Here is a 22776-nt window from a genome sequence, read left to right as displayed (position 1 = left end):
TCACCTGGGAGAAATTTGCTTCCTCTGAGAAGAAGTGAGCTGTACTCCAGGGAAAATTGAAAAGAGGGAAAGATTGCTCATTTCCTCAGCAGCAGGGCAGAGCTCTAGGTGTGTGTTCCTGGTGCTGTGCTGATTTCCTGATTTCCCATCCTGTTCCTGGGAGCTGCAGCTTCTGCCTGGAAGTCTCAACAGGCTCCTTGAGGTGCAGCTGTTTCCCAGTTCAGTGCATTTACTAGTGTTAACCATTGGTTGCCAATCTTGGGACTGTTTCATTGTGTAGATGATGGTTCAAACCAGTAATTTGTTGCTGTTATTTTCCAAGCCCCCCTTTTCCTCGTTAGACTGTTGAGTGCAGCTGAACTGCATTGTGTGTTGCTGGAGCTCACCCCACTGGACACACCAGCCACTCTGTGGTGCTGGGCAGGTAGACAGAGAGGATTTTGCATATAGTAATTCTAGCTGTTGTGCCAGGATAATTTTTTTCCATCACTTCTGTAGGAATAGCCTTTGCTTTTACAGTGCCAACCTCCTGCAGTGCAGGCCAAAGCCTGCAGCCTGTGCTAGACATGGCCTGCATTGGGCTTCACTTTGCAGAACACTTCATGACAAAAATGCTTTGATAAAGATTTATTATGTATGAGACAAGTGTTACAGAATGACTTTTTTTTTTTTAGGTAAGTACATGTTAAGGAAATGTCAAATTAATACTTGTGTTAATGTTATAAAACAAAAGCTGGTATTGCTCTTCCACTGTACCCAACCACAGTGGGTGGCTCTAAAGTGTCTAAAGTGTCCCCTCATTTTGCCAAAGTGAACCATGGCCATCCGTCATAAACTTAGGAAATCCCCAAGCCCCTCATTAATTTACACTGCCATAGGGCAAGCCTAATAATGCCCTGGAAATTCCCAGCCTGATCCCATGATCATCACACCATCATGGAATACAGAGTGCAAGGTCTAATTGTGGAAGAAAAATATTTTACAATTGCTTTGAAAGAAATAAACCAGCCAGCCTCCCCCTAGAGCTGCCAAGGGCTTGTTTTCAGCACCCCTGAGAAAGGATTTTCCATGTGAGGATGGTGGCCAAGGCTTCCCTACCGAGGTACTGCACAGATCTTGTAGGGCTGTGGGGCCACTGTGATGCCTATCAAGGACTGGAGGGTAAGTGTGGTGTCCGGGGGTGCCTGGAAGGTGAATTTCTGCAGCAGGCAGGTGAAGAAGAGGAAGAGCTCGGAACGGGCCAGTAGCTCACCCAGGCAGGCACGCTTCCCTGTGGAGACAGCAACCCACAGCATCCTCAGGTTGAGCTTTTGCTGCTGAAAATGCTTCTTCCTGCCTTTAAGGACCATGGTCCAGCTGTGTTGCCTCATTCCTGGGTGAGTTTTTCAACCCAAATCAAGCTTCCCAATAATACTTTGGCATTACAGCATTGTGTGCTCCCAAATTGTGTGACTTTTTACACACACACAGCCTGGATGTGCCCATGCTGAGACAGCTCACCAAAGAGAGCTACCTTATGTGTGGTGCTGGTGTGGGAAGCATGTGCTAAAAGCAACTTCCCCATGGAAGCTGCTGGCTGGGGAACCCTGTGGTGGCAACAGTGAGGGGCCAGCCATGAGAGAGCAGAGCAATGGCCTTAGTGAAGATGTTCCTAAGATCTCTGGAATTTACATGGATTTTTATTCATCCTCATTTCTCCTCTGTGCATGTGAAAGATAAGGGCCCAAGTGTGGTTGTGGTTCTCTGGGGAGGCAATGGGCACATTTTTAGCAGCACCTCCAGGGTGCATCTGCCCTTTGCATTGCTGTTTTCCTCTCTGTCTCCACCCTGCAGTTGGAAACCCAAGCCCACATGTTCACCACAATTCAGTAAATCTTACCCAAAGAAAATGGTAGGAAATGCTCCTTTTTCCAGAACTTCCCATCCTTCAGAAAATGCTCGGGGTTAAAAGTATTAGGGGTTTTCCACTCATTCTTGTCAAACAGCAGAGAGGATAAATTTGCCATTATACCAGTGCCCTAAGAGGAAAAACCAAAAATAAATCACACTTTCTCTGGCACTGGTGGCAGGAGGGGCAGTTTTATCTTTCAGTCTCCTCTCCATGAAGAACATCCTTCATCAAATTCTACTGAAATTATTTGTGCAACACTGCACTACAGGCCCAGATTTTCTACTTCTTGTCTGTTTGGAGGTGCAGTTACACAACTGCATTTTCCTTCATCAGCAACGTTTTTATTGTAATCTTGGGCCAAAGTCCCTGTAAGAGCTGGGAGCTGGGATCTGTGCCTCAAAGGCATGTGTGGGGGTGTGGCACCATTCAGGGAACTGGAGAACGTTGGATGGCAAAAATCCACATTCAGCAGGAGTGAACTCTGGACAGGGCAGGGACACTGCACAGGAGGGACCTGGCCTGGCACCATGCCTGGGGAGCTGGGAGTGTCCCTGGAGTCCCAGCACTCCAGAGTTTACCTTTGGGATGTAGTAGCCATCCACGTAGGTGTCCTCCGATGCCATTCTTGGCACATTGAAAGGGATAACGTTGCCTTTCCTCTGCACTTCGTGGATGACAGCGTTGGTGTAGTGCAGGTTGTTCCTGTCCTCCAGGGCTGGGGGCCGTGCCTGGCCGATGACCGCATCGATCTCGGCTTGCACCCGGCCTGGGGAAAGAGCAGCAATGAGCCCAGGGAAAAAACCCTTGGAACAATACGAGGTTATTGCTGTGTCTACCAAAGGACTTTTTATGAGTGTGGGGACACTCCCAACTAGTCCCTAACAAAGCTGTGAGGGATAAAAGCAAGGCAAAACACCTTTTTATTAATTGTACCTTGAATTTCTGGGTGCGTGGCCATAAACAGCAAAGCCCAGCGGAGAGTTGAGGATGTGGTCTCAGTCCCAGCAAACATTAGGTCGAGTGAACAGGCTATGAGGTGTTCCTCCTGGAAGGTGTCACTGTCATGGTCCTTCAGGAGAAGGTGTGTTAGTGACACAGGAACAGTGAGGGTGTCCTGGCACCAGACTGGGTCCAGACCACACCAAGGATTTTGGCAGGTGCTGCTGACCCCTCGCATCCCCATCCTGCTGATGTGTTGCCTGAACCTGATGTCTGTCCTGAGGCCACACAGGCAGCTCAGAGAATCTGCGTTAGTTTCCCATCCCTTCTGGTTTCTAAGCCCTACTCCAGGAGGTTTTTCTCCTCATTGCTGACCTTGGAGATCTCCAGCAGGTAGCTGTCGATGTAGTCCCGGCTCTCTGAAGGGTTCCAGTCCTCCTTGTGTTTGTTGATCTGCTCTTGCATAAATTTTTTCAATAACCTCCAGTTTTTAAAAATGGTATGGTGGGCTCCAGGTAAGTACTTCATTATAGATGGGAAAGTGTTGTACAGCTTTGAACACAAAAGGAGAAAGGCAAATTGAATAAAGGACTTTAAAAATTCTTCTGACATCAAGACTTTAGCCTGTGATTGTACCTGCTGAATTTCTGGAGCTGGTGGAAACAGCTCAGCTCCAGAAGAGCAGAATTCTCATTATGGAGTACCTTGTGTGTTACCCACTGTTTCAGCAGGCAGGTTGGCAATCAGTGGACAAGAAAAGTGATTTTGGGTGGGAGAGAGCAGTGTGAGCACGGCACAACTTAAACAGAAGGAAGAAAGAAATGGCAGGCAAATCTACCCTGTGCAAAGGAATAGCGAATGACAGCTTTGGTGATGACAACAATGACTTTTAAGGTTGACTCCAGAGAAGAAACTATGGCCCTGGGCTGGTGGCAGGAGGGCTGTACCTGGCTTGTGACGGCTCCGTGGAGGACAGTCATTTCATACATCAGCTTCAGCATTCTTTGGAAATCCTCATCGTGGTATTCAAACCGATTGCCAAAGATGAGGGAGCAGATGACATTTGCAACAGCATTGGTGACTTTCAACTGAGGGTTGAAAGGATTCCCTGGAGAAGAAAAAGATCAGTTCTCTTCCACTCTTCTCAGAAAATAAGAAAACACACGCCAGAGGTAAAGTAGTCAAGAAATATTGAGTGGCCCCTAATGGCCACTGTCCTATGTCAGTGCTTTCCTGGGGTGCCTGGCTGACCCCATGGGCTGACCAAGCTTGGCAGGACAACCACAGTAATCCTAGTTCAATCAGCTTATGGAGATGTTTGTTTATTTTGGAAAGCAAAGTCTGTAGGATGTAATTTGATTTCATGGGAAACATCATTTATGCACACAAGGTATTTCCCAGAGAGGAGTAGGATGAAGGTGGGCTGTGAATAACGCTCTGGGTGTTGCCTGGCTGCATTCCCCAGCCAGCTGGAAGGCAAAGCACCTGTAGGAAGGAGCAGGGATGCTGGCAGGGTTGTAGCATCGCTTGCAAGGTGCGGTATTTTTCAGCATGCAGTGAAATTATGACAGGCCCTGCCAGTTCCTGCCTTCACAGCTGCTGAGGGCCATGGCACTCACCCTGTTCATCCCCAAACACATCCACGAGGCATTGGCACTCCTCTTGGATGCGCTCCTCCAGGCTCCTCTTCCCCAGGCCGAAGTTTCGGAGCGTGGTCAGGGTGAACCTCCTCTGTGCCTTCCACAGGTGCCCGGTGGAGGAGATCAGTCCTGGCAGGAACACCCCCTGTGAGCCAGGGCTGGTCCCCCACTGAGGGAGAAAAGCTCCAGGGCCTTGCCTTGTCTCCAGCTGTCTCAGACCTCTGCAGAGTCAAGGCTTGGACCTTAGAGCTGAGGCACGTCTTGAGGGACAACTCACCAATCTTGCTGAAGATCTCCTCGTCTATGGGAATGTCAGGGCGGTCCAAGAACTTGTCCCCTTGGTTTATGAGCACTTCCTTCACCAGCCGCATCCCATTTACCATCACAAACTTCATGCTGCCCATGTGTATGCCAAAGATGTCACCATATCTTTGACTTAGCTGGGGAGGGGGCATAAATAAAAGGGGTTTTCATGTGCACTGAATGTTCCTGGTGAGACCAGGACACTCCTGTCAGGGGACATGGGTAAAGATAAGGGAAAAGTGGGAGGGGAGGTAGAATGTGTGCACTCTGTCTGAGGGCACAGTCTTTTTTTTTTCCCTCTTTTCCTGAATCAGTGATCAGGAGATGGTGTTAATTTGCCATAAATCAAGTAAACCTCATCAGGTTTGATTTTCAGTCCTATGTTATTCCAGCTTTTGTCTCACCCCATTCCAGCCCCCACTTGGACCTGCAGGGTTTGTACACCTTTGACTGCACCTGTGGGATTGTGCTGTGACCTTCACCCATGGAATCACCCTACCCTGCTTGTACTCAGGTAAATGTCACTGCTAAGGGCAAACCTCCTGCCTGCCTTCACTACCTGTGGGGTTTGGGTTATCCCTTTCCCTGCATGCCCAGGGATGTGTCGCTGCAATCCCTCTATCCCTTCCCCATGCTGCTCACCACCTACGTACCTTGCTCACTGTGACCGCAGGATCTTTGAAGTCTAAGAGGTAGATGTGCCCCAGAAAGGGAAGGCGGAAGGGGGTGGGAGGGAAATTCTTTGGATTTCTGTTCTTCATGTAGTCTGCGATGAGCAGGAAGATGAAGAGAAAGATGAGGAATGTCTGAAAGGAGATGCTGTCCCGGAGGAAGTTCAGCATGGCTGGATGGTGGGGCTCTGCAGGGACGTGTCCCACAGCAGGTCAGGCAGGTTGAGCTCACAGGGCACCACTGAGGCCCCCGGGGCCAGGGGGAGATGGGTGATGTGCTGGCACAGCTGTGGGTGCAAACACAGGACAGCACAGAGTGGCTTTTGCAGCCTGCTCGCAAGGCTACATTCAGACTCCTGCTTTCCCAGCTTTCAGAAAGGATTAAACCCCTTCTTGATTAAACTGAAACATTTCCTCTCATCTGATTTAAAACAAACCCACCATGAATCGGGACAGGCCCAGCCTCCCCTCAGTGCTTTACTAAACCCCAGCGTTCCATGCCTTTGTCTAAAGGACAGAAATGATCTTTGTAGGATCGAGATTCAAACCTGTTAGTTTCAGCATGCAGCTCCCACAAACCCATCTCTCAGGATGACTCTGCCCTCCTTCCCAGGTGCCCTCACCGTGCCAGGTCCCAGTTTCAGCTTCTCAGTGCCAGGGAGTCTCCAGCTGCTCCGAGAGCCTTGTGCTTCCCTTGTTTACAGCAGCTCGCTCCCTGGTATGAGGAGTCCTGGGCCAAGCCCCAGGTCTCAGGGGATATCTGAGATAAGGTTGCAAAACCTTTCACAATCATCTGACTCAGTTTCGTGTTTCCGTGTGTCTGGGTGACGTGGTCTGAAAGTAAACAGCTGTCCCGGAACTCAGTGGCTCCTAAGCACCAGCATTTTCTGATCTCTACCAGATGAGCGCAGGCAGAGCAGCTGGCCCTGGCCATTCCCTGAGCTCTCCAACCATCCCTTCCCACTTGCCTTGTCCTTTGGGTCATAGCCCACAGTGAAGCTGTTCCCAAAACCCCACAGAGCTGATGAAGGTGCTGAGAAGCTGATGCGGATGCTCAGCTCTGCAGGCTGAGGCCCTTTGGTGGGAGCTGGCAACAGAATGTGCCACATTGTCCCACCCAGGAGCAGCTCTGGGTTAGGGAGGTATTCATGCACATGGACCATGGGGAATTTTGATGTGTTTGTTGTGTTTTACTGTGAAAGAAGCATGGAGCAGCAGCACTTTGTCCTTGCATCACGTGGCTCTGTCACGGCCCCTTGCAGTCACCAGCTGCCACCTCCTGCTCTGGAGGACATTTTGGGTTCCTTTTCTCTCTTCTGGGGCCATCAGTTGTGGCTATGGATTGTCCAGTGCTGATAACAAGGCACAGAGGTGCAGCAGAGCCACTATAGTGATGCCATATAAATGTTCTCCACAACCTTACACTTGGGAAGCTGGAAGAGTTAAATATCTGTGGAATTTTAAGGAGAGAGGCCTGTTTTTGAGAATATCTCTTTTCAACTCTGGCTTTTAGGCACAGTTAGACATGAGTCCCTGGAGATGCATGTGTTCACCAGCAGTGACATGAGAAGGATCCACTTGAAAATTAAACAAATTCATGCCTCCTGCCTTTAAGGTATGGCACTATTGCATTTAATTTAAAAAAAAAAAAAAAAAAAAAAAAAAAAAAAAAAAAAAGGAGAAAAAAGAAGATGCCTTCAATCATTTATTGTTTCCAGGAGTAGGGGAGGAAACCCCAAAGTAGTGAAGAAACACATGTTGGAAATTAATGAAAGAGAGATCGATATTTATTTGCTAAACCAGTACAAATAATAGAAGCTGTAGCCACAAGCCAGAGGTCAGGCCTACAAGTAGAAGGAACACAAAAATGGAGAGAAACCAGTGCTTGTCCCGAATGCCGTTGAATACTTCATAGGTGAATAAAAGTCCCTGTATCTTTGACGTTTTCTCTTTTACAAAGACAAAAACACAACATGGGAGCCTGTGACTGTGAAACAATAATTAAAAGCGCAATAGGATTACAGTGATCAGTGGGAAGGACAGCTCAGTGACAGAATCCCGTGTGCCCGGCGTGGCAGGGATGTGATGTGCAGAGGACTCTCCCCTGTGGCACAAATCTGCCACTGCACAGGGATTTTCTTTTTTACTTTGCTTTGTACCGCAGCAAAGCCACTATTGCCGGGGACAGAGGAGAAAACCAGTGGAAATGAAACTCGATGTAATCCTCTTTTCCTGATAACTAGTCCATATCCTACGTGGGTACCCACAGAAAAGTCACTTATGAAAAGTAAGAAGCAAAAGAAAACAAAAACAAGAAGCAGAATCTTTGCTGTGACTATGGTCCAGACTGAAGCACGCAGGAGACAGCATTTCTAAGCACAAATGCTCGGTCACATAAATGGAAAAATTATCTACAAGTTGCATATTTAATTAACTCTTATGCAAAGAGGCCTGGCATAGGAAGACGCTGCATCCATCATGCAGGGTGCCCTGTCCCAGCTGCTCCCTCAGCCCCCAGCTATGCCCATGCTGGTCACACACAGACACAAATCTTTGCCAGAAGCAGAGGGAAAGTGCCGAACTCGTGATTTCCCACCACAAAGCCACTGCTCCAACACTTCCTTCCTGAGGGCCAGCGCTGAGCCGCCGCAGGCAGGACCCTTCCAACACCCTCTGCTGTTCCCTTTCTGCTGTGCTTCAGGTGAACTGCTCCCCACCAACCCATCATTTCAGCCCAACATCTCTGGGGTGGCCAGGAGAAGGGGAGTTCCCATCTTGTGAGGCTGCGGGGGGCTGTGGGGCAGCCCCAGGCCTGCCTCAGTGGCGGGGCACGGCGCAGAGCTGGAAGGGTTTGGGGCAGCGCGTGAGGCTGAGCGTGAAGGCGAAGGACAGCGCTGCTGGGGCCTGGAAGGTGAACTTCTGCAGCAGGGCCACGAAGAAGATGAAGAGCTCGGTCCTGGCGAGCTGCTCCCCGGGACAAGCCCTCTTGCCTGGAAAAGGAGCACAAATAACTCGACAGGGTCCCTAGTGAGCTCCAGCCAGCTCCGAGCCTCCTCTGGCTCGCGCCACCTTGCACAGGCTGCGGCAGCTTTTCTTCCCAGAAAGGTTAGGTGGCAATGTTCACCCACACAATCTGCTCAAACCTGCCCCAGAAGTTTACTGCCAAGCAAACTGTGCCTGTTCCGAGAGGCGAAGAGCAGAAACTGTCTGAACAACCCAGTTATATAACTTGTGCAAGAAGAAAAAGCCTTATTTTTCATTATTTTTTTAATCCTGCAGTAACAAACTGATTTCTTCCCTATCCGAGCAGCCTCCATTAACTGTGACTGGGATTTTCACTGTGGGATGGACTGGAAGCTGGACAGAAGTGGTACCCCCTATTTTATAAGCAGTGTCTTGGGGAAAAAGTAAAAGCTTTGCAAAAGGAAAAGCCGCCCTCCATCCATCAACCTACCTGCAGAGAAGGGCAGAAAAGCCTCCCGTCTCCTGTACAGGCCGTTTTCCAGGAAATGTTCAGGATTAAAGGTGTCTGGAGTCTCCCACACGTTTTTGTCGAACATCACTGAAGTCAGGCTGGTCATCAGGGTGGTGCCCTGCGAGAGGCGGAGAAAAGGCTGATAACCCGGCAGAGAGGACACGATGTGTTGTCAGACTGGGCTATTTTTAGTTCTGTAAACTACACAGTTTTAAGGGCAATACAGGCTTTTTTCCCCCCAAGCTATGTAATTAAATGAGGGTGAAATCCTGCAGGATTGTTTGCTCCTGTGTGCCTTTACAGATCACCGAGCATTGATCTGCATCCTGAGCTGCAGTAACAGGTGATGTTCACACAAACCAAGTTTAAATTGGTAGCACTGCATTCTCATAGGACCTTGAAGCAATTTAATCAAGTAATTTTCAATTGATTTGTTTAAATGTGGTTTTTAAAAATCGAATAAAACTGATCTGGTTTATCTCCACATTCTCCATCAGCAAGAGAAATATCCTAATCAATGTGGAGGAAAATGCCTGGATTTTTAAAATTTGCCTCATTGCAACCAGTCATATAGAGGGAAGAGTCCAGTTATATACAAATCCCATATTTGCTTTTGTAATTGCAGAACAGTGTGTGTGAAACAATACTCATTACTTATCTTTCATCAAGGGCTACTAATTTTCATAGATGATTATTAATATTGTGTGGATTTAACAAGCCCAAACTGTTTGCTTTCCTATATTTCCTCTATTCCTGTAATGTGTTGAGGGTGACTTTTACTAAATTTAAGGCATAAACCTTTTAAAATTGGAAATTACAGCCAACACTATGCAGATCTCACAATTCTTGTCAGTAAGGATGTGAGACCCATAACAGCCCTGCAGAATCCATCAGGAGGGCTTGTCTTTTCTAAATAATTTTTGTATTTCTGTAAGATCCAGCTGGCTGGTTCCCCTCCAGGTGAGATTTGGGGCTTGGGCTGTGAAGACCCTGGTGTCAGGGAAGATAAAATAGGAAAGCCTTATAAATATGATTACCTGGCAAAAGATTTAGAAAATACAGATTTGAGATGAGAACAAGATTTGAGATACCAAACCTTAGTTAATGAACAACTAGAAAACAATAGTATAGCCAGATTGAAAGCAATCCCCTCTTTGGATTAAACAATGCCCTTTTACCTACAGATAGGTTCAAAAGTCAAATGGAATGTTTTGTCTCACCCCCCAATGTCTGGTTCATCCCACATCTGTAACCCTCCCCTGAAGCATCAGGTATCTGCAACCCCATTGGCCCAAGTCTTGTTCTGTGGGAATCCAGGGCTTCCCTCTGGCTGCTCTGGAAGGTCTGGGACCCTGGCAGGGGTCAGGAACCCCCCTGGACAGAGCCCCCAGAGACACTGGCTGTGATCTCTGTCCATGGAAAAGAGTTTGCAATCTTACAGGATGAATTACCAGCTCTGAGTGTTTGATATAAGTAATACTTAAGTGTGGCACGGGTAAAAAAGTAAAATTTTAAGTTTCTAGATTAGGGGTTCAAAGGGGACAAGATGTAGGAAATTGAGTGTGCCTTGTCCTTTTTCTCCTTGTTCATGCCTTCCATGTTTCACTGCAGTATTGGCATTTTTCTGTTGGTTTAGGCTGGGGACACACTGTCCAACGTAGGTGACAGATATTGGCACATTATTGTAAATCCAGCACAGGGAGTTTCTGGTATATAATGTTGGTAACATCCCACTGCTGGCTGGTTCCCCTCCAGGTGAGATTTGGGGCTTGGGCCGTGTAGACCCTGCTCTGATGGGATGAAGGCTGGTGAGATAAAGGTTAGTAGGGTGAAGGCTGTTGGGATGAAGGGCTGTGGGATGAAGGCCAGTGGTCCCACGCACTTTGGGCAGGTGAAAGCCGGCCAGGGTGGTGTCGCTGGTGGCCATGCGGGGCACCCCCAGGGGCACCACGTTGCCCACGCGCAGGACCTCGCTCAGCACGGCGCTGGTGTAGGGCATCTTCTCCTTGTCGGCCATCGAGGGCTGCCGGCACTGCCCAACCACGGCGTCGATCTCCTGCTGCACTTTCTCTACAGGGAGCAAAAGAAAATTCAAAATAGCCCTCTGCATAGAATTTTTAGGGTTGGAGAAGCCCGCTTAAATGATCAAGTCCAACCATTAAACCAGCACTGCCAGGCTGCTACCAACCCATGTCCCCGAGTGCCACATCCACACTCCTTTTGAACATTCCAGGATGATTGCACCGCTTCCCTGGGCAGACTGTTCCAGGGCTGGACAACCTTTTTAGGGAAGAAATTTTCCCTAATATCCTATATAAACCTCTCCTGGCATAACCTGAGGCCATTTCCCCTTGTCCTCTCACGTATTCCTTGGGAGAAGAGACCAACTCCCGCCTGGTTGCACCCTCCTTTCAGGGACTTGTCAAGCACAGGAACGTCCCCACCCCGAGCTTCCTTTTTCTGGGCTAAACAGTCCCAGTTCCCTCAATGGTTTCTCCTAAGACTTGTCTTCAAAAGGTTCCCAAGAGGATAGCTGGGGTACAGGCATGTCCTGTGCAGATGTGGCAGAGCTGGGATAACTCTGTTCCCTGAGGCTCCCTTACCTAATTTGGGCTAAGCAAAGGACCCCTCGGTGGCCCTACCCTGAATGTGGGGGTACGCGGCCATGTAGAGCAGAGCCCAGCGGATGGCGGTCGCCGTTGTCTCAGTCCCCGTTAAGAACAGGTCCAAGGTGCAGCACAGCAGGTTTTCCTCATGGAAATAGGAGCTGGTGTCACCCTTAAACTTGGAGGAAAAACATGGCAATGAAAACTCTCACTCTGGAGGGGATGCTTTTAAAACCCAATCCAAAACCACCTGTGTGTAACTGAAGTCCTACTGCTCCTTTATTACCTACATCTGGACTTGAAAATTTACTTGGCCTTTAGCTTCACAATGGATTTCAAGCTATGGACTGTTTTGAAAGACACCCTGGTTGCTCTAGAGTGGCTCTTGAAAGCAGGTAGCATTTTTAAATGTCAAGTTTCACAATAGCAAACACAGGAGTGTGAGTGCTCACAGAAACATGAACATGTTCCCTGAGAGTCCTCCTATGCCATGTGACAGAATGAAAAACAGAAGAAGACAAAGTGTAAATCCTTTCAAATGAAAAAAAAAAATAAATCTGTGTGTGTTATATGTGATCAGGCATCTGCTGCTGCTAAAGTTTGATGTGACAGAGGTAGGGAGGGAAAGGAAACGTGTGAGGCAAGAGCTCCCCTGACAAAGCAGCCCTGAATCTTCTCTGCTCATTCTATGGCTAAATCTTTAGTTATTTACTTCCTACCTTTTCTATTTCCTTCAGGTAACAGTCAATATAATCTCCTGCCTCGGACTGGTCTAAATCCTCCTTGTGCTTTGCAATCACTTCTTTCACAAAATATTGAAGTTTCTCCCAGTGCCTGAAGATTTTCCTGAAGGGCCCTGGCAACCATCTCATGATCCAAGGAAAAGCATTATAGAGCTGGTAAGAAATCAAACAGAGCAAAAGAGCATTTTTTGAGTTAGAAAAGAGCAGGTATCATAGTTGAGAGGATAAGACTCTCAATTAATTTATTAACTCTGCTTGCTATCATGAAAAAAATCATCCTTGCTATAACAGTCCAAATTTACTTACACAGGTGTGAACATGTGCAAATAAGATAAGAATTGGACAGATATTTTCTACTGAAAAAGTTTTCAAATACTGAGTGACCAAAGTTGCCCCCTAATGTGAGGTGGCCACAGGTGAGGTGGATGCAGATGAGCCCCGTAGTATGTCCCCATAGAGGGCACAGAGATCGGACCATGGTGTGTGGCCATGCAGAAAATTCATCACCAAATCCACCTGCTTTGTTTCTTAACCTGGAATCTCATTTTTTTTTTTTTTCATAAATAGAAGTTATTTAAGAAACTGGTTGGGATATGGGTGTGTGAAAAGATAGAAATTTTCTGTGTTATTAGTTCTTCTTTATGTAGAAACAGATTCCTTTAAGGTTTTTCTGTTGTTCTTTGGTTGTATCAGGCAGAAGATTGGTTTCAAAATCCTGTAGTGTTTTTTTATTCTCCATTTCCTCCCATTAATTTTAACTTACTTCCTTGCTTTCCTGATAGACTTTATGTATAAGTCCAATCTAATATAAAGCAATTCTCCTGGACATTTTCCTTTAAACATGGCTCTTTTTCTACAGGAAAATGCAGATTACACCAGTGACTTAGAAATCCCAGTTTCTGAGCTGTCACATTCAGCTGAAGCTGGAAAAACATCCAAGTGGCTTTACCTGGCCCCAGAAACTTCCAATGAGCAGCAGTGTTTCAGCCAGGGAGTGCAGCAGTTCCTGGAAACGGTTGTCATGGTAGTCAAAGCGGTTCCCAAAAGTTATGGAACAGATGATGTTCGAAACAGCACTATTGATTTTGTAATGAGGGTCAAAGGGTTGTCCTGGAAGAAAGAAAAGGAAAGAAAACTGCCTGAAGGGAGGTTGTGGCCAGGTGGGGGTTAGTATTGTCTCCCATGGAGCAAAGGATAAGAGGAAACAGCCACAAGTTGGGGTGAGACCTGCTTCTCACCCATGGTGGTGCTCAGGTTTCACCCCATCTTCTGGGGTACCCACCACCCCCATCACCTCCAGCATCCCACTGGAACCTGGGTCCTGTGGGCCAGGACATCCCATCCTGTGTCCAGCCCAGGCTGCTGGCAGGCAGTGGCGCTAGCACGGAGTTGCCCAAGCAGGGTCTGAAGCATTTTCCAGGGAAAACAACCAGCAGCAAGCCATGCTCTGGCTGTCAACTTGGCCCGCTCCAGACGGTGTTTGGTGCCAATTTGAAACACCAGGAGAGGGTTCCTTTAAAGCTTTGCCCAGGGCTGGGAGACCAGGAAAACTGCACTGGAAAAAAAACCATTGCCCTGGGCTTTAGTTGTCCGGCATGAAGAAATGAAGGGAGCTGAAGGACAGAGAGAGGAGGGCTGCAGATCTCTGTGCCCACCTGTAAACCCCAGCAATAGCTCATGCGGTCCATAGAGCTCATTTATCAAGTGACGTGTGATGTGATGCTTGTCACATCTGTGTTCCCTGAGAGAGCTACTGAGCAGAGACCTTCCTCTCCTTGGGCACATTTCAGCAGCCACTGAGGAAAGCCACTTGCTATGACAAGAGACTGATCTCAGCGACAAGCCCAGTCCAGCCCTGAGAGGCTGTTGAAGATCACTTTGAAATGCAAGGCACTCCTCGCAGCACTGCTGATCTCTCCACTCTTCAAGAAAGTAATTAAACTGGGCTGGTGCTCAGATATTAGAGTGATGGACGTGATCACTATTTGTCATTACTAATGGGAAGAAAGGCCCAAACCAGCAGCTTAATTAGTTTATTGATTAGGACTATAGAAGACTATAATCAATTGGCAACATGGAGTATTTGGCCTGTTCAGTGCAACAGCAATTAAAATGGAGCAAGTTTAGTATATAATTTCACAATTCCTTTTTAGGTCTTTCTTGCTTACTATATATAGCTCCATAGAATTAGCTCAACCCCATCTGCTTCTATTTAAAGCTGAAGTGCAACATCACCCATGTACCAACATACAAATTATTCTTACAAATATCCCTCTGGCAGTTTTGAAAAGCTGGACCATAAAAGAGCAAGGCACACGCTTCATCTGTGTGTGATACAAAAGGAAAGCCTGACTAAACAAGTTTTAAAATACTTTGCAAAGCCAAGGACAAGCAGAGGTTAACTAAGCCTCTGAGTGGTAGTGTTTGATAGCAGGAGAGCTGCGTTTATTCCTTTGCAGAATGCACGAGACACTTCCTTAGCCATGTAAACACTCATGTTTTAATAACCACCTGGTATATATTTGCTTAATATTTATAAGGAACAGCTAAAATAGGAGTCCTGAGGTCTACAATAAGTGCTAAAAGGCACAGTCTGGAAGTGTAAGATAGAGATTAGAACTATTGAAGAAATGTTTTGTACGTTTGTGGCTGTGCTGGCTTAAGAGTTTTACTTCTCATCATTCATTTAGCTGGAAGCTCTGAGCACAATGCTGTGCATTAACCCCCACCTTTCTCCTCCTCAATTGTCTCCACGAGGTACCGACTCTCCTCTTGCACTTTTTCCTCAAAATTTACAGCAAGGCTTTTCAGTGTTGCTGAAGCAAACTTTCTCTGCTGCCTCCATATGTGCCCGTTGGATGATATGAGCCCTGTAGGTGGAAAAAACAGGTGAACAATCCTCTCTCTGGGTTATTTGTGAGTGTTAGGATTCTGAAGCGGCCATTCATCATGGACAAAAACCCCAAACCAAAGCAAACAAAGCTCGTGGATGTGGAAAAGGCTATGGCTTTTCCTGGGAATTAAAATTCAAGAGCAATTGGCTTATGCTAAAGATCTAACTTTATGGATTTGCTTTAATCTGCAACTTTGTCACTTTGCGTGGGGAAAAAAAGGTGTAAACCAAAATACTCTGAGTACTATCACGCTGTTGGCAGAGCTGCAGGCAGGAGCACCCCGTCTCTGGAGCTCTGTGCAACCCAGGCAGGAAAAGTAAAGGAGAAATGAAAACCAAGGGGAAATGCTGCAAGTGTATGGATCTTTAGAGAGCTTGCATTTATATCTCCTCTTTCATTAAGCTCTGGTTTTGAGCCCGTCCTCATCCCTAAATTGCACAGAGATTAAAACATACCCCTCTGAGATTATGAGTATTCTAGCCTTGACCTGTGCAGGCTTTCACAGGTGCAGCTCACAAGGGTTGAATTCAACCCGTTTCTTTCCCACTAACTGTTATCATTGCAAAGAGATGAAAGTTTTCCCCAGAATCCTGATAGCTGTGCTTACCAAAGCCTCTAAATATTTCTTGGAGGAGTGGAATATTTGGCCGATCAGCAAATGTTTCAGCCTGGTGGACAAGAGCTTCTCTCACCATCTGGTACCCGTTGACCACCACGAATGTCAGACTTCCAAACTGCACGCTGAAGATGTTCCCATACTGACCCGTAAGCTGAAAGAGAGCCCATTGTCCTCTGAGAACAAGAAGATGATTTTCAAAACTCACCAGGCCAAGACCTTGAACAGGGAAATCTGACTTTGAATTTAACCCTGCCTGAATGAAAGGGACTTGAGAGAAACCCAAACCCAAGTGTGCAGGTCCCATCCAATCTCATCTACTCCATGAAGGTTGGAGAAGGCATAAGAAGGGCTGGAGAGCTGTAGTTTGGCAGAGATGGATTGCTTCTATTTGTTATCTAGTGTGACCTGGGCTGGACCAGGTGTTTACATCAGTTTGGCTTGTAACAAGGATGTAATTTGCTTTGTAACTGATGGGCATCTGCTCTGTCCCTTTCTGTCCCACCACCTGGGTCACCACACTCAGGCTCTTCCTGCTGAGGAAGACAAATTGTCCCTTTCATCAAGTTTTTGTCTAGAGTAGTGTGGTTTCTTCTCCAGCTCTCCCATTTAGACAGGAGCTCTAACTGCTTATTGCTAGACACGTACTTCCAATTTTAAGCCTGACTGCATTTATGGCCAAATTGCAGCCATTTTCCTTGCATGGACTTTGCTGGCATTAGTGTCTCCTCTGAGATGTATAAGGGTAAAAGGGGGGATCATATCTTCTCTCTGTCAAGGAGCTCATCCTCTTCTTAGAATGAATCTACATGGAAGGACACACAGGGTCACTCCAAACTGCTGTGGTGACTCATGAAACCAGCCTGGGACCAAATGGGTGTCTCAGTCATTATGTGCTTCTAAATAAATGGGGTTAATTTTCATAACAACTATGTATTGACAAATTATCCTAAATTCGGTGCCTCAGCCTTCCCTGAGGATTCCCTCAGGGACCACCCATGCTGGAGGCCTGAGGGCATCCAGGGTAGACAGGCTGGTGTCAGTCTGATGCAAAAGCAAGAGACAAAGAGTCACCAGAAAGGATTTTTGCAGTCAGCATGCCAGAACTTCTTCCACCTTTTCAGAGAGGAGTACTTAGCATGTATAAAATCTCTCTTTTTGTCTCTGGTGGGAGCCAAAGATGTGGAAACCTTTTCTGTGAGATCACTGCCTCTTTCTGCAACACAGAAGAAGCCACAGGACATAACTCAGGATTTTAAATGTTTCTTTCAGATGTGATGGGGTGAGTTGTTGGCCTCTGAGCAAAGACAATGACAGGACAATTTTCAGAGGTGATCTCCAAACAGTTCAGCTGTCACACAGCACTTTTCACCTGTCCCCCAGCCTGGCCCAGCCCTCCCGAGTCCTTTCTGGGGTCCAGAAGGAAATGGTCACAGTCAGATGGGAAGAGAAAGGAGGAACATATAGGTCTTGCTCCATGATGGATTTCTTTCCCATTGGACCATCCTACTCCCCTGGAAAAGGAGGTGATAGTGAGAGATAAAAGCAAGAAGGGTCATCTATCTCATGTGGTTATTATACACCCAGCTCTGCAGAGGCTGCTCTTGCTGCTCCTCAGTGTGGTGGGAAGAGTCATGGAAGGGAAAGATATTGTTAGTAGGGAAAATGTCCATGGAGCTCTTACCTTCTGCAGTGCAAGATGGAGAGGCTGCTGAAAGTCCACAAAGGTTCCCACGAGAGGAAAGAGCTGCGGCCCTGGAGGGAAATTCCTGGGTCGTCTCTTTCTCACTAGGTCAATAATCAAAAGCGATATGACCAGAACCACCAGGACCATCCAACTGTTCAGCTTTTTCAAGAGAGGCACCAAATCAGGCCAAAACTGAAGCTCCATCTTGGCTGATGTACTCGCAGGTTCTCATCCCAGGAAGGGACTTGATTCTGGTGTTACATTTGCTAAAAGAGGAGTAAGCAACGACTGGGGAAGAAACAAAAAAAGCTAAAATGCTGATAGCTGAATGGAAGCTGCTTTTCCATACACAGCTTCTGCCAGACCACCTGCTGAATAACTAACTTTAAACAGCAGGATCTCCAAAAACAACCCTGAAACCTCACAACGTTTGGCCAAGCAAAAGCAATCTTGCAAAACTTTTAACTTTACGTCTCTGTCAACTCCCTAATTTTCTTATGGAAGAGCATTCCTCCCTTTTGCCCTGAACAAGGAGCTCCTTTATATGGACACCCCACTGGGATTATCAGCAGAGCAAACATTTGAGGTGAGGTGAAAGCAGCTTATGGGGCCGATCACATGTGGTGGGCGTCGCGTAGTTTCAGGGATGGTGAGGCATCTGAGGTGATGGACACCACACAAGTGGCTGAGGGGCTGATCCTGTTAAGTGCTAAGCACCATCTGCATGGGCTGGGTGCCTTCAGTGCCCACCAAAGCCTTCCTGGCTTTGCTGGAGCTGTCAGGGGAGCTTCAGACAAGGGAAGAAGTGCAGGGGCCCAGGGCTCTCCCAGCCACAGAGATGAGAGTTAAAGGAGCTTAATTTCAAGAGTGAGAACATAGGCTCCTGTGCTTGCCATGGGATTGGAACTTCTGCATTTAAATCTCCTGGGTTTTCCAAAAATCTCCTTTGAATAAAGCTTCACACTGTCCTGGGAGAAGGCTTCTGTGGACTGACAGTGACCTCTATGACTTGGAATGAATCTTGTGTCACCTGCTGATATTTAGCTACAACTTTGTCCCAGCTCTGTCTTTCTTTCTTTTTATTTTTTTCTCCTTTTACAAAGAATCTAAATTTGTACTAAAGCAAAACTATAAAGAATGAGTTTTCAAACTAATTGCCTAGAACTTAATGTGAGAAATTCTGAAGGATGGTCAGTTTTTACTGCCACGGAATCTTAATGATGGTTTGGGTTGAATGGGAATTTAATATGAAAAATTCTGAAGGATGGTCATTTTTTACTGCCATAGAATCCTATGATGGTTGGGGTTGAATGGGAACTTAAAGATCCTCTGATTCCAACCTCCTGCCATGGGCAGGGATGCTGTGTCTTCAGCTTTAAGAAAGCTTTAATTTTTAAGGACAAAGTAGTGCAGCTTTTCATAAGAAACAATAATTGGAAAATAATTCTGGTATTCTCTGGTCTTTAACCATTTTAAAAAGCTTTGCTGTCCCTGTCTTTCATTTTCTTAGAAGCAGGCTATCTGACCTGCACCTTGGCTATGGCAGGAGTCTCTTTTAGGGGAAAAAGTTAGCTGCAACCCAACCCTTCTTGCTTTGAAATATTATTTACAGCTTCCTGGATGGGATAAGGCAGGAAACGGGGAACAGCAATGGGAGAAACATCTCACATCCCTTGTGTATAAAGCACATTTTGCATGTCCCCATAGCACAGCTGTGAGCAGCAGTGTTTGGATGTGCTTTGCTTCTCCTCATGCCGGCGCACCCACGGTGCTCCTGCACCGTTTGCATCCACGCACTTCTTCCAGCCTTCCTGCTGTGGCAAGCCAAGCCTGGCTTACCAGAGGCTAAATCAGGATAGCAGGCTCGTGCTCCTCATCCTGGCACCAGGGAGATGACTCGGTTGGTGGAGGTGTCAGCCTACAGCATGCTCAGAGGGACTGTGATGATAAGGCGTCAACTTCTGCTAGCCCAGTTTCACTCCTCTGTTCCTCGCTGTGCCATATGATTTGTCAGCATGCACAGAGTGCAGATCCCTCTACCACTTGTGGCTGCTGTGAATCGGGCTACGTGCAAAGCCAAGGTGTTAATGTGTTCTTCTGGGTGGTGTTGTGGGGGTGGGTGCATCGTGGTTGACAGGAGAAATGTTATTTTTAGCAGGAGGAGCACATTCTGCATGTACTCACATGTGTCTTGTCAGTCAGAAACCTCAAGTCTATTCCTTTGCCTTGAGGCTTCACATGTCCAAATGCATCCCCTCACAAAGTTCTGAACACACCAGATTTACAAAGAATTATGGAAGAGCCTTCCAGTATTACCAGGGCTCTCCTAACCTTGGCAGACAATAACACCAGCATGTTATCAAACTGTGGCAATTCTATTTTGGGTCCCAGACTTTAATCAACCCAGTTCTCAGCACATGGTGATGTGCAAATCCCCAAAGCACTGAGGAAGTCATGTCACCGTGGCACGTGGGCAGTGCAAAGGTTGTTGGACAATGCCAGTCTCTGCGGTGTTGACAAGATCCTTTTCCGTAAGATCCTGGTCACCTGCAGGATGAACCTGTTCCTCTGGCCAGCACCATGAATGCTGGAATACTGGTCTTCTGCAGATCAAAGAACACAAATTTGAATTCATAAGAGGATGTGCACCCACACATCTAGTAGAGAACAGGATGTAGACCCACCTTCCCCCAGTTTCTCCTCAAATACTTCCCCTGATGCCAGTATGCAGCTCACCTGAGCTCAAGGATACCACATAGATAAATTGTGCCATATTGCATGGACACAGACACATCACTGCCTGAATATTAAGGCATCTTGAACAGCCAAGAGACAGAAATTGGCCCATATGCTTTGTACCTTCTTCCCTGGCTAGATGTCTAACTGTGTGCAGAAGGTTTTGAAACACAAAGAGAAACATTCTGTTAAAAATGCAATTACCATTTGTTTTTCAAGATATAGTATCCCATTATTTTTTCCAGAGAAGTGAAATTCAATAAGGTTACAACAGAATGTAGTCCAACAGTTACCGTACTTTCAGAGCATTATTTAAGCTACAGAATTTCTTAATGATTAGAAGCATATGTAGGAAAAATCACATGCAAAATGAGAATGACTGGAGACAATTTTCCCCCAAAACACGTTTTTTCAAGCAAGTAACAGCTCATCCACCACTGTTCTTCCATCCATCACGCTGGAGGTGTGAGACTCCCATCCACCCAGGGAGCTGCGAGCTCAGGTCATGTCAACAAACAGGCTCAGCAAAGTCTGAGGACCCATCCTGATTTCCAGCAAGAAATATTTTGCTGTTTCTCTCCTCTTCATGTCAGACCCAAGGAAGTGAGGCCGTTTTCACCATGGGCAAGCTCTTGAGCAGCAGCGACCACCCTGATGTCTGTCTTAATGCCACATCCTAGGAGGTTTTCATGCAGGTGCAGCTGCTCTTTCATGGTCCAGCACAGGTGAGTCTTCATGAACCTGGAGTCAGTGACAGATTAGGACACTCATTTCCTTTCAGGATTTACTTTACTGGATCAAATGAAATCTACAGGGGATTTGTAATTTCAGAAAGCCAAGAATGGAGAGTGCTGGAGCACCGAAAACTCCTGGGGTAAACTCAGGAAAGACATGGTTGACCTCACTATTTAGGCTGAAGTTCTGGGGTGATATCACTGGGACATAAGGGCTCCCATATATCCCAGACTTTGTCTTCAATGACCTGAATCAGGAAGCCAAGTCCATATTTACTGTTCTGTGTGTGTGGTGAATACTGAAGTGCTGCCAATTTTGCATCCTCTCTCTCTCCTCCCTCACCCAGACGAGGTGCAAGTAATGTCTAGATTTTCCTGGGACCATAGACCTCTCGCCTGTAACCTCCCAGCCACAACATTCCCAGTGCTCATTAAAGCTCCAAGTCAGGGATCTGTCACCAGGAATGGGCAAACTGAGGCATTACGAGCCTAAACCAAGTGGTATGAGCAGATCTACAGTGTCTGTGCCATCTGGGAAGAATCCCAGAAGATGGGATGCTCAGTCCCCTTCTGTTAGAGTCCAAAATGTCCCTTTTCTGCTGTAGAAGCCAGTTGTGAAGGGATTACACTCAGACTTCAGCCAGATAATTAAATGCAGTTAGCAGAAAGTGCTGCAGGGAGCCCTCCCTGTACCCCCTGACCCTGGATCACCCTTGGCTTTTTGGTCCAAGATTTTATTCCCTTCTCAGCGGGGAGCTGCGCCGCGTTGGCAGCGCCGCACCGCAGCACATCCCGTCCGGATGCACCGAGTCAGATCTGGGGGTGCCGGGCGCTTCCCCCCGCGGCAGCGCCAGAGGCAGCGCCCACCCTCCCCTGGCACGGCGCTCCCACCGTCTGCCGCAGCCCGGGCTGTTCCGCAGCTCCCCGCAAACCTCGGGAAAGCTCTCCCGTCTGAGGCGCACCTTTTCAGTATTCACAGAGAAGAGTACAGTCACATATTCCTCTCAAAGCCACAAGGACTTGACTAGAGCTAAAATGTCATTTATGTACATATCACAAGCGTTTTTCTAGGCACAGATGTCTTTCTGGTGCCAATATGCTGTTTATGTACTTATCTGTCACAAGCACATGTCTACATACATATGCCCTGCTGGCAGAGGCACAGAGCATTTTGAAACTCTTATTAGACTGCTAATGAATAATACGCATACAAAGGAGAAAACAGAAGGTGGGTCTATCAGGAACAGCCTCTTTCTTAACTACCTTTTAATTGTAGGAGAGGAAGAAAAGAGATGAATTTTGATATGTTGGCATCTGTGAAGGCCTGCTTAGCAGCATCCAACGCCATCATTTTAAAAGTGGATTTTTCACAGGTTTGGGTATTTTGGGGGGAGGGGAGGATTTTTTTTTTTTTTTCCTCTTAAAAAAAACCCACAAAATTTTGACACTGAGAGTATTGCAAATCCTGGTGCCAATGATGTATGATAGTGTGATTGTCACCATGGAATGCTGAAAAGCTCGAGCAGCTGTTTGGCATATTGACAGTGCGAATTTAGAGCGTTTTAAATGCAAATGACAGTATTCAATTGATCGCAGGAAAACAATGGGTCATAGCCTTACCTTTCCTTGGCTATGCTCTGAATAATCAGGCTTCAAATCCATGCACAATAGGGATATTGTACACGTTCTGGGGATTTTGTTCCCCTCGTTCATGGGGGCCGATATGATGCTTCTTTAGGGCAGAGCTGAAATAGAGGTGCTGCTGAACCATCCCAGGCACCTCGCAGGGGTGAGGTGGGGAAAAGGGCATAATTTGCTCCAAATCCACCACGTCCTAAGTG

The 22776-nt window shown here is 46.9% G+C and overlaps 2 protein-coding genes across 5 annotated transcripts; both read right to left on the bottom strand.

Annotated features, from left to right (window-relative positions):
• Positions 1 to 612: 612 nt before the first annotated feature.
• LOC110477035 (cytochrome P450 2J2-like) lies at positions 613 to 6209 on the bottom strand. 3 transcript variants are annotated; one of them, XM_021542429.2, is made up of 10 exons: positions 6068 to 6209; positions 5427 to 5731; positions 4748 to 4910; positions 4450 to 4599; positions 3778 to 3938; positions 3206 to 3382; positions 2825 to 2960; positions 2470 to 2657; positions 1880 to 2018; positions 613 to 1270 (listed from the first exon to the last, which is right to left on the bottom strand). In XM_021542429.2, the coding sequence occupies exons 2-10, from the start codon at positions 5613 to 5615 to the stop codon at positions 1095 to 1097; spliced, it is 1479 nt and encodes a 492-aa protein (XP_021398104.2). In that variant the 5' UTR covers positions 5616 to 5731; positions 6068 to 6209; the 3' UTR covers positions 613 to 1094. The 3 variants fall into 3 exon arrangements, with proteins under 3 accessions (XP_021398104.2, XP_021398122.2, XP_021398138.2); XM_021542447.3 differs by lacking the exon at positions 6068 to 6209 and adding an exon at positions 5993 to 6011; XM_021542463.2 differs by lacking the exon at positions 4450 to 4599.
• A 2017-nt stretch (positions 6210 to 8226) lies between these two features.
• LOC110477061 (cytochrome P450 2J2-like) lies at positions 8227 to 17669 on the bottom strand. Of its 2 annotated transcripts, none has more exons than XM_021542474.3 (9): positions 17463 to 17669; positions 15770 to 15932; positions 14998 to 15138; positions 13218 to 13378; positions 12245 to 12421; positions 11562 to 11703; positions 10802 to 10989; positions 8899 to 9037; positions 8227 to 8434 (listed from the first exon to the last, which is right to left on the bottom strand). In XM_021542474.3, exons 1-9 carry the CDS (start codon positions 17667 to 17669, stop codon positions 8262 to 8264), a joined length of 1491 nt encoding a protein of 496 aa, XP_021398149.2. In that variant the 3' UTR covers positions 8227 to 8261. The 2 variants fall into 2 exon arrangements, with proteins under 2 accessions (XP_021398149.2, XP_077641450.1); XM_077785324.1 differs by having other exon boundaries at positions 11562 to 11697; positions 17463 to 17612.
• Positions 17670 to 22776: the final 5107 nt, after the last annotated feature.

Source organism: Lonchura striata, chromosome 9 (assembly GCF_046129695.1).
Source record: "Lonchura striata isolate bLonStr1 chromosome 9, bLonStr1.mat, whole genome shotgun sequence".
Lineage (NCBI taxonomy): Eukaryota > Metazoa > Chordata > Aves > Passeriformes > Estrildidae > Lonchura > Lonchura striata.
Note: the sequence above shows the minus strand (reverse complement) of the source record. Positions and strands in the feature narration are given on the sequence as shown.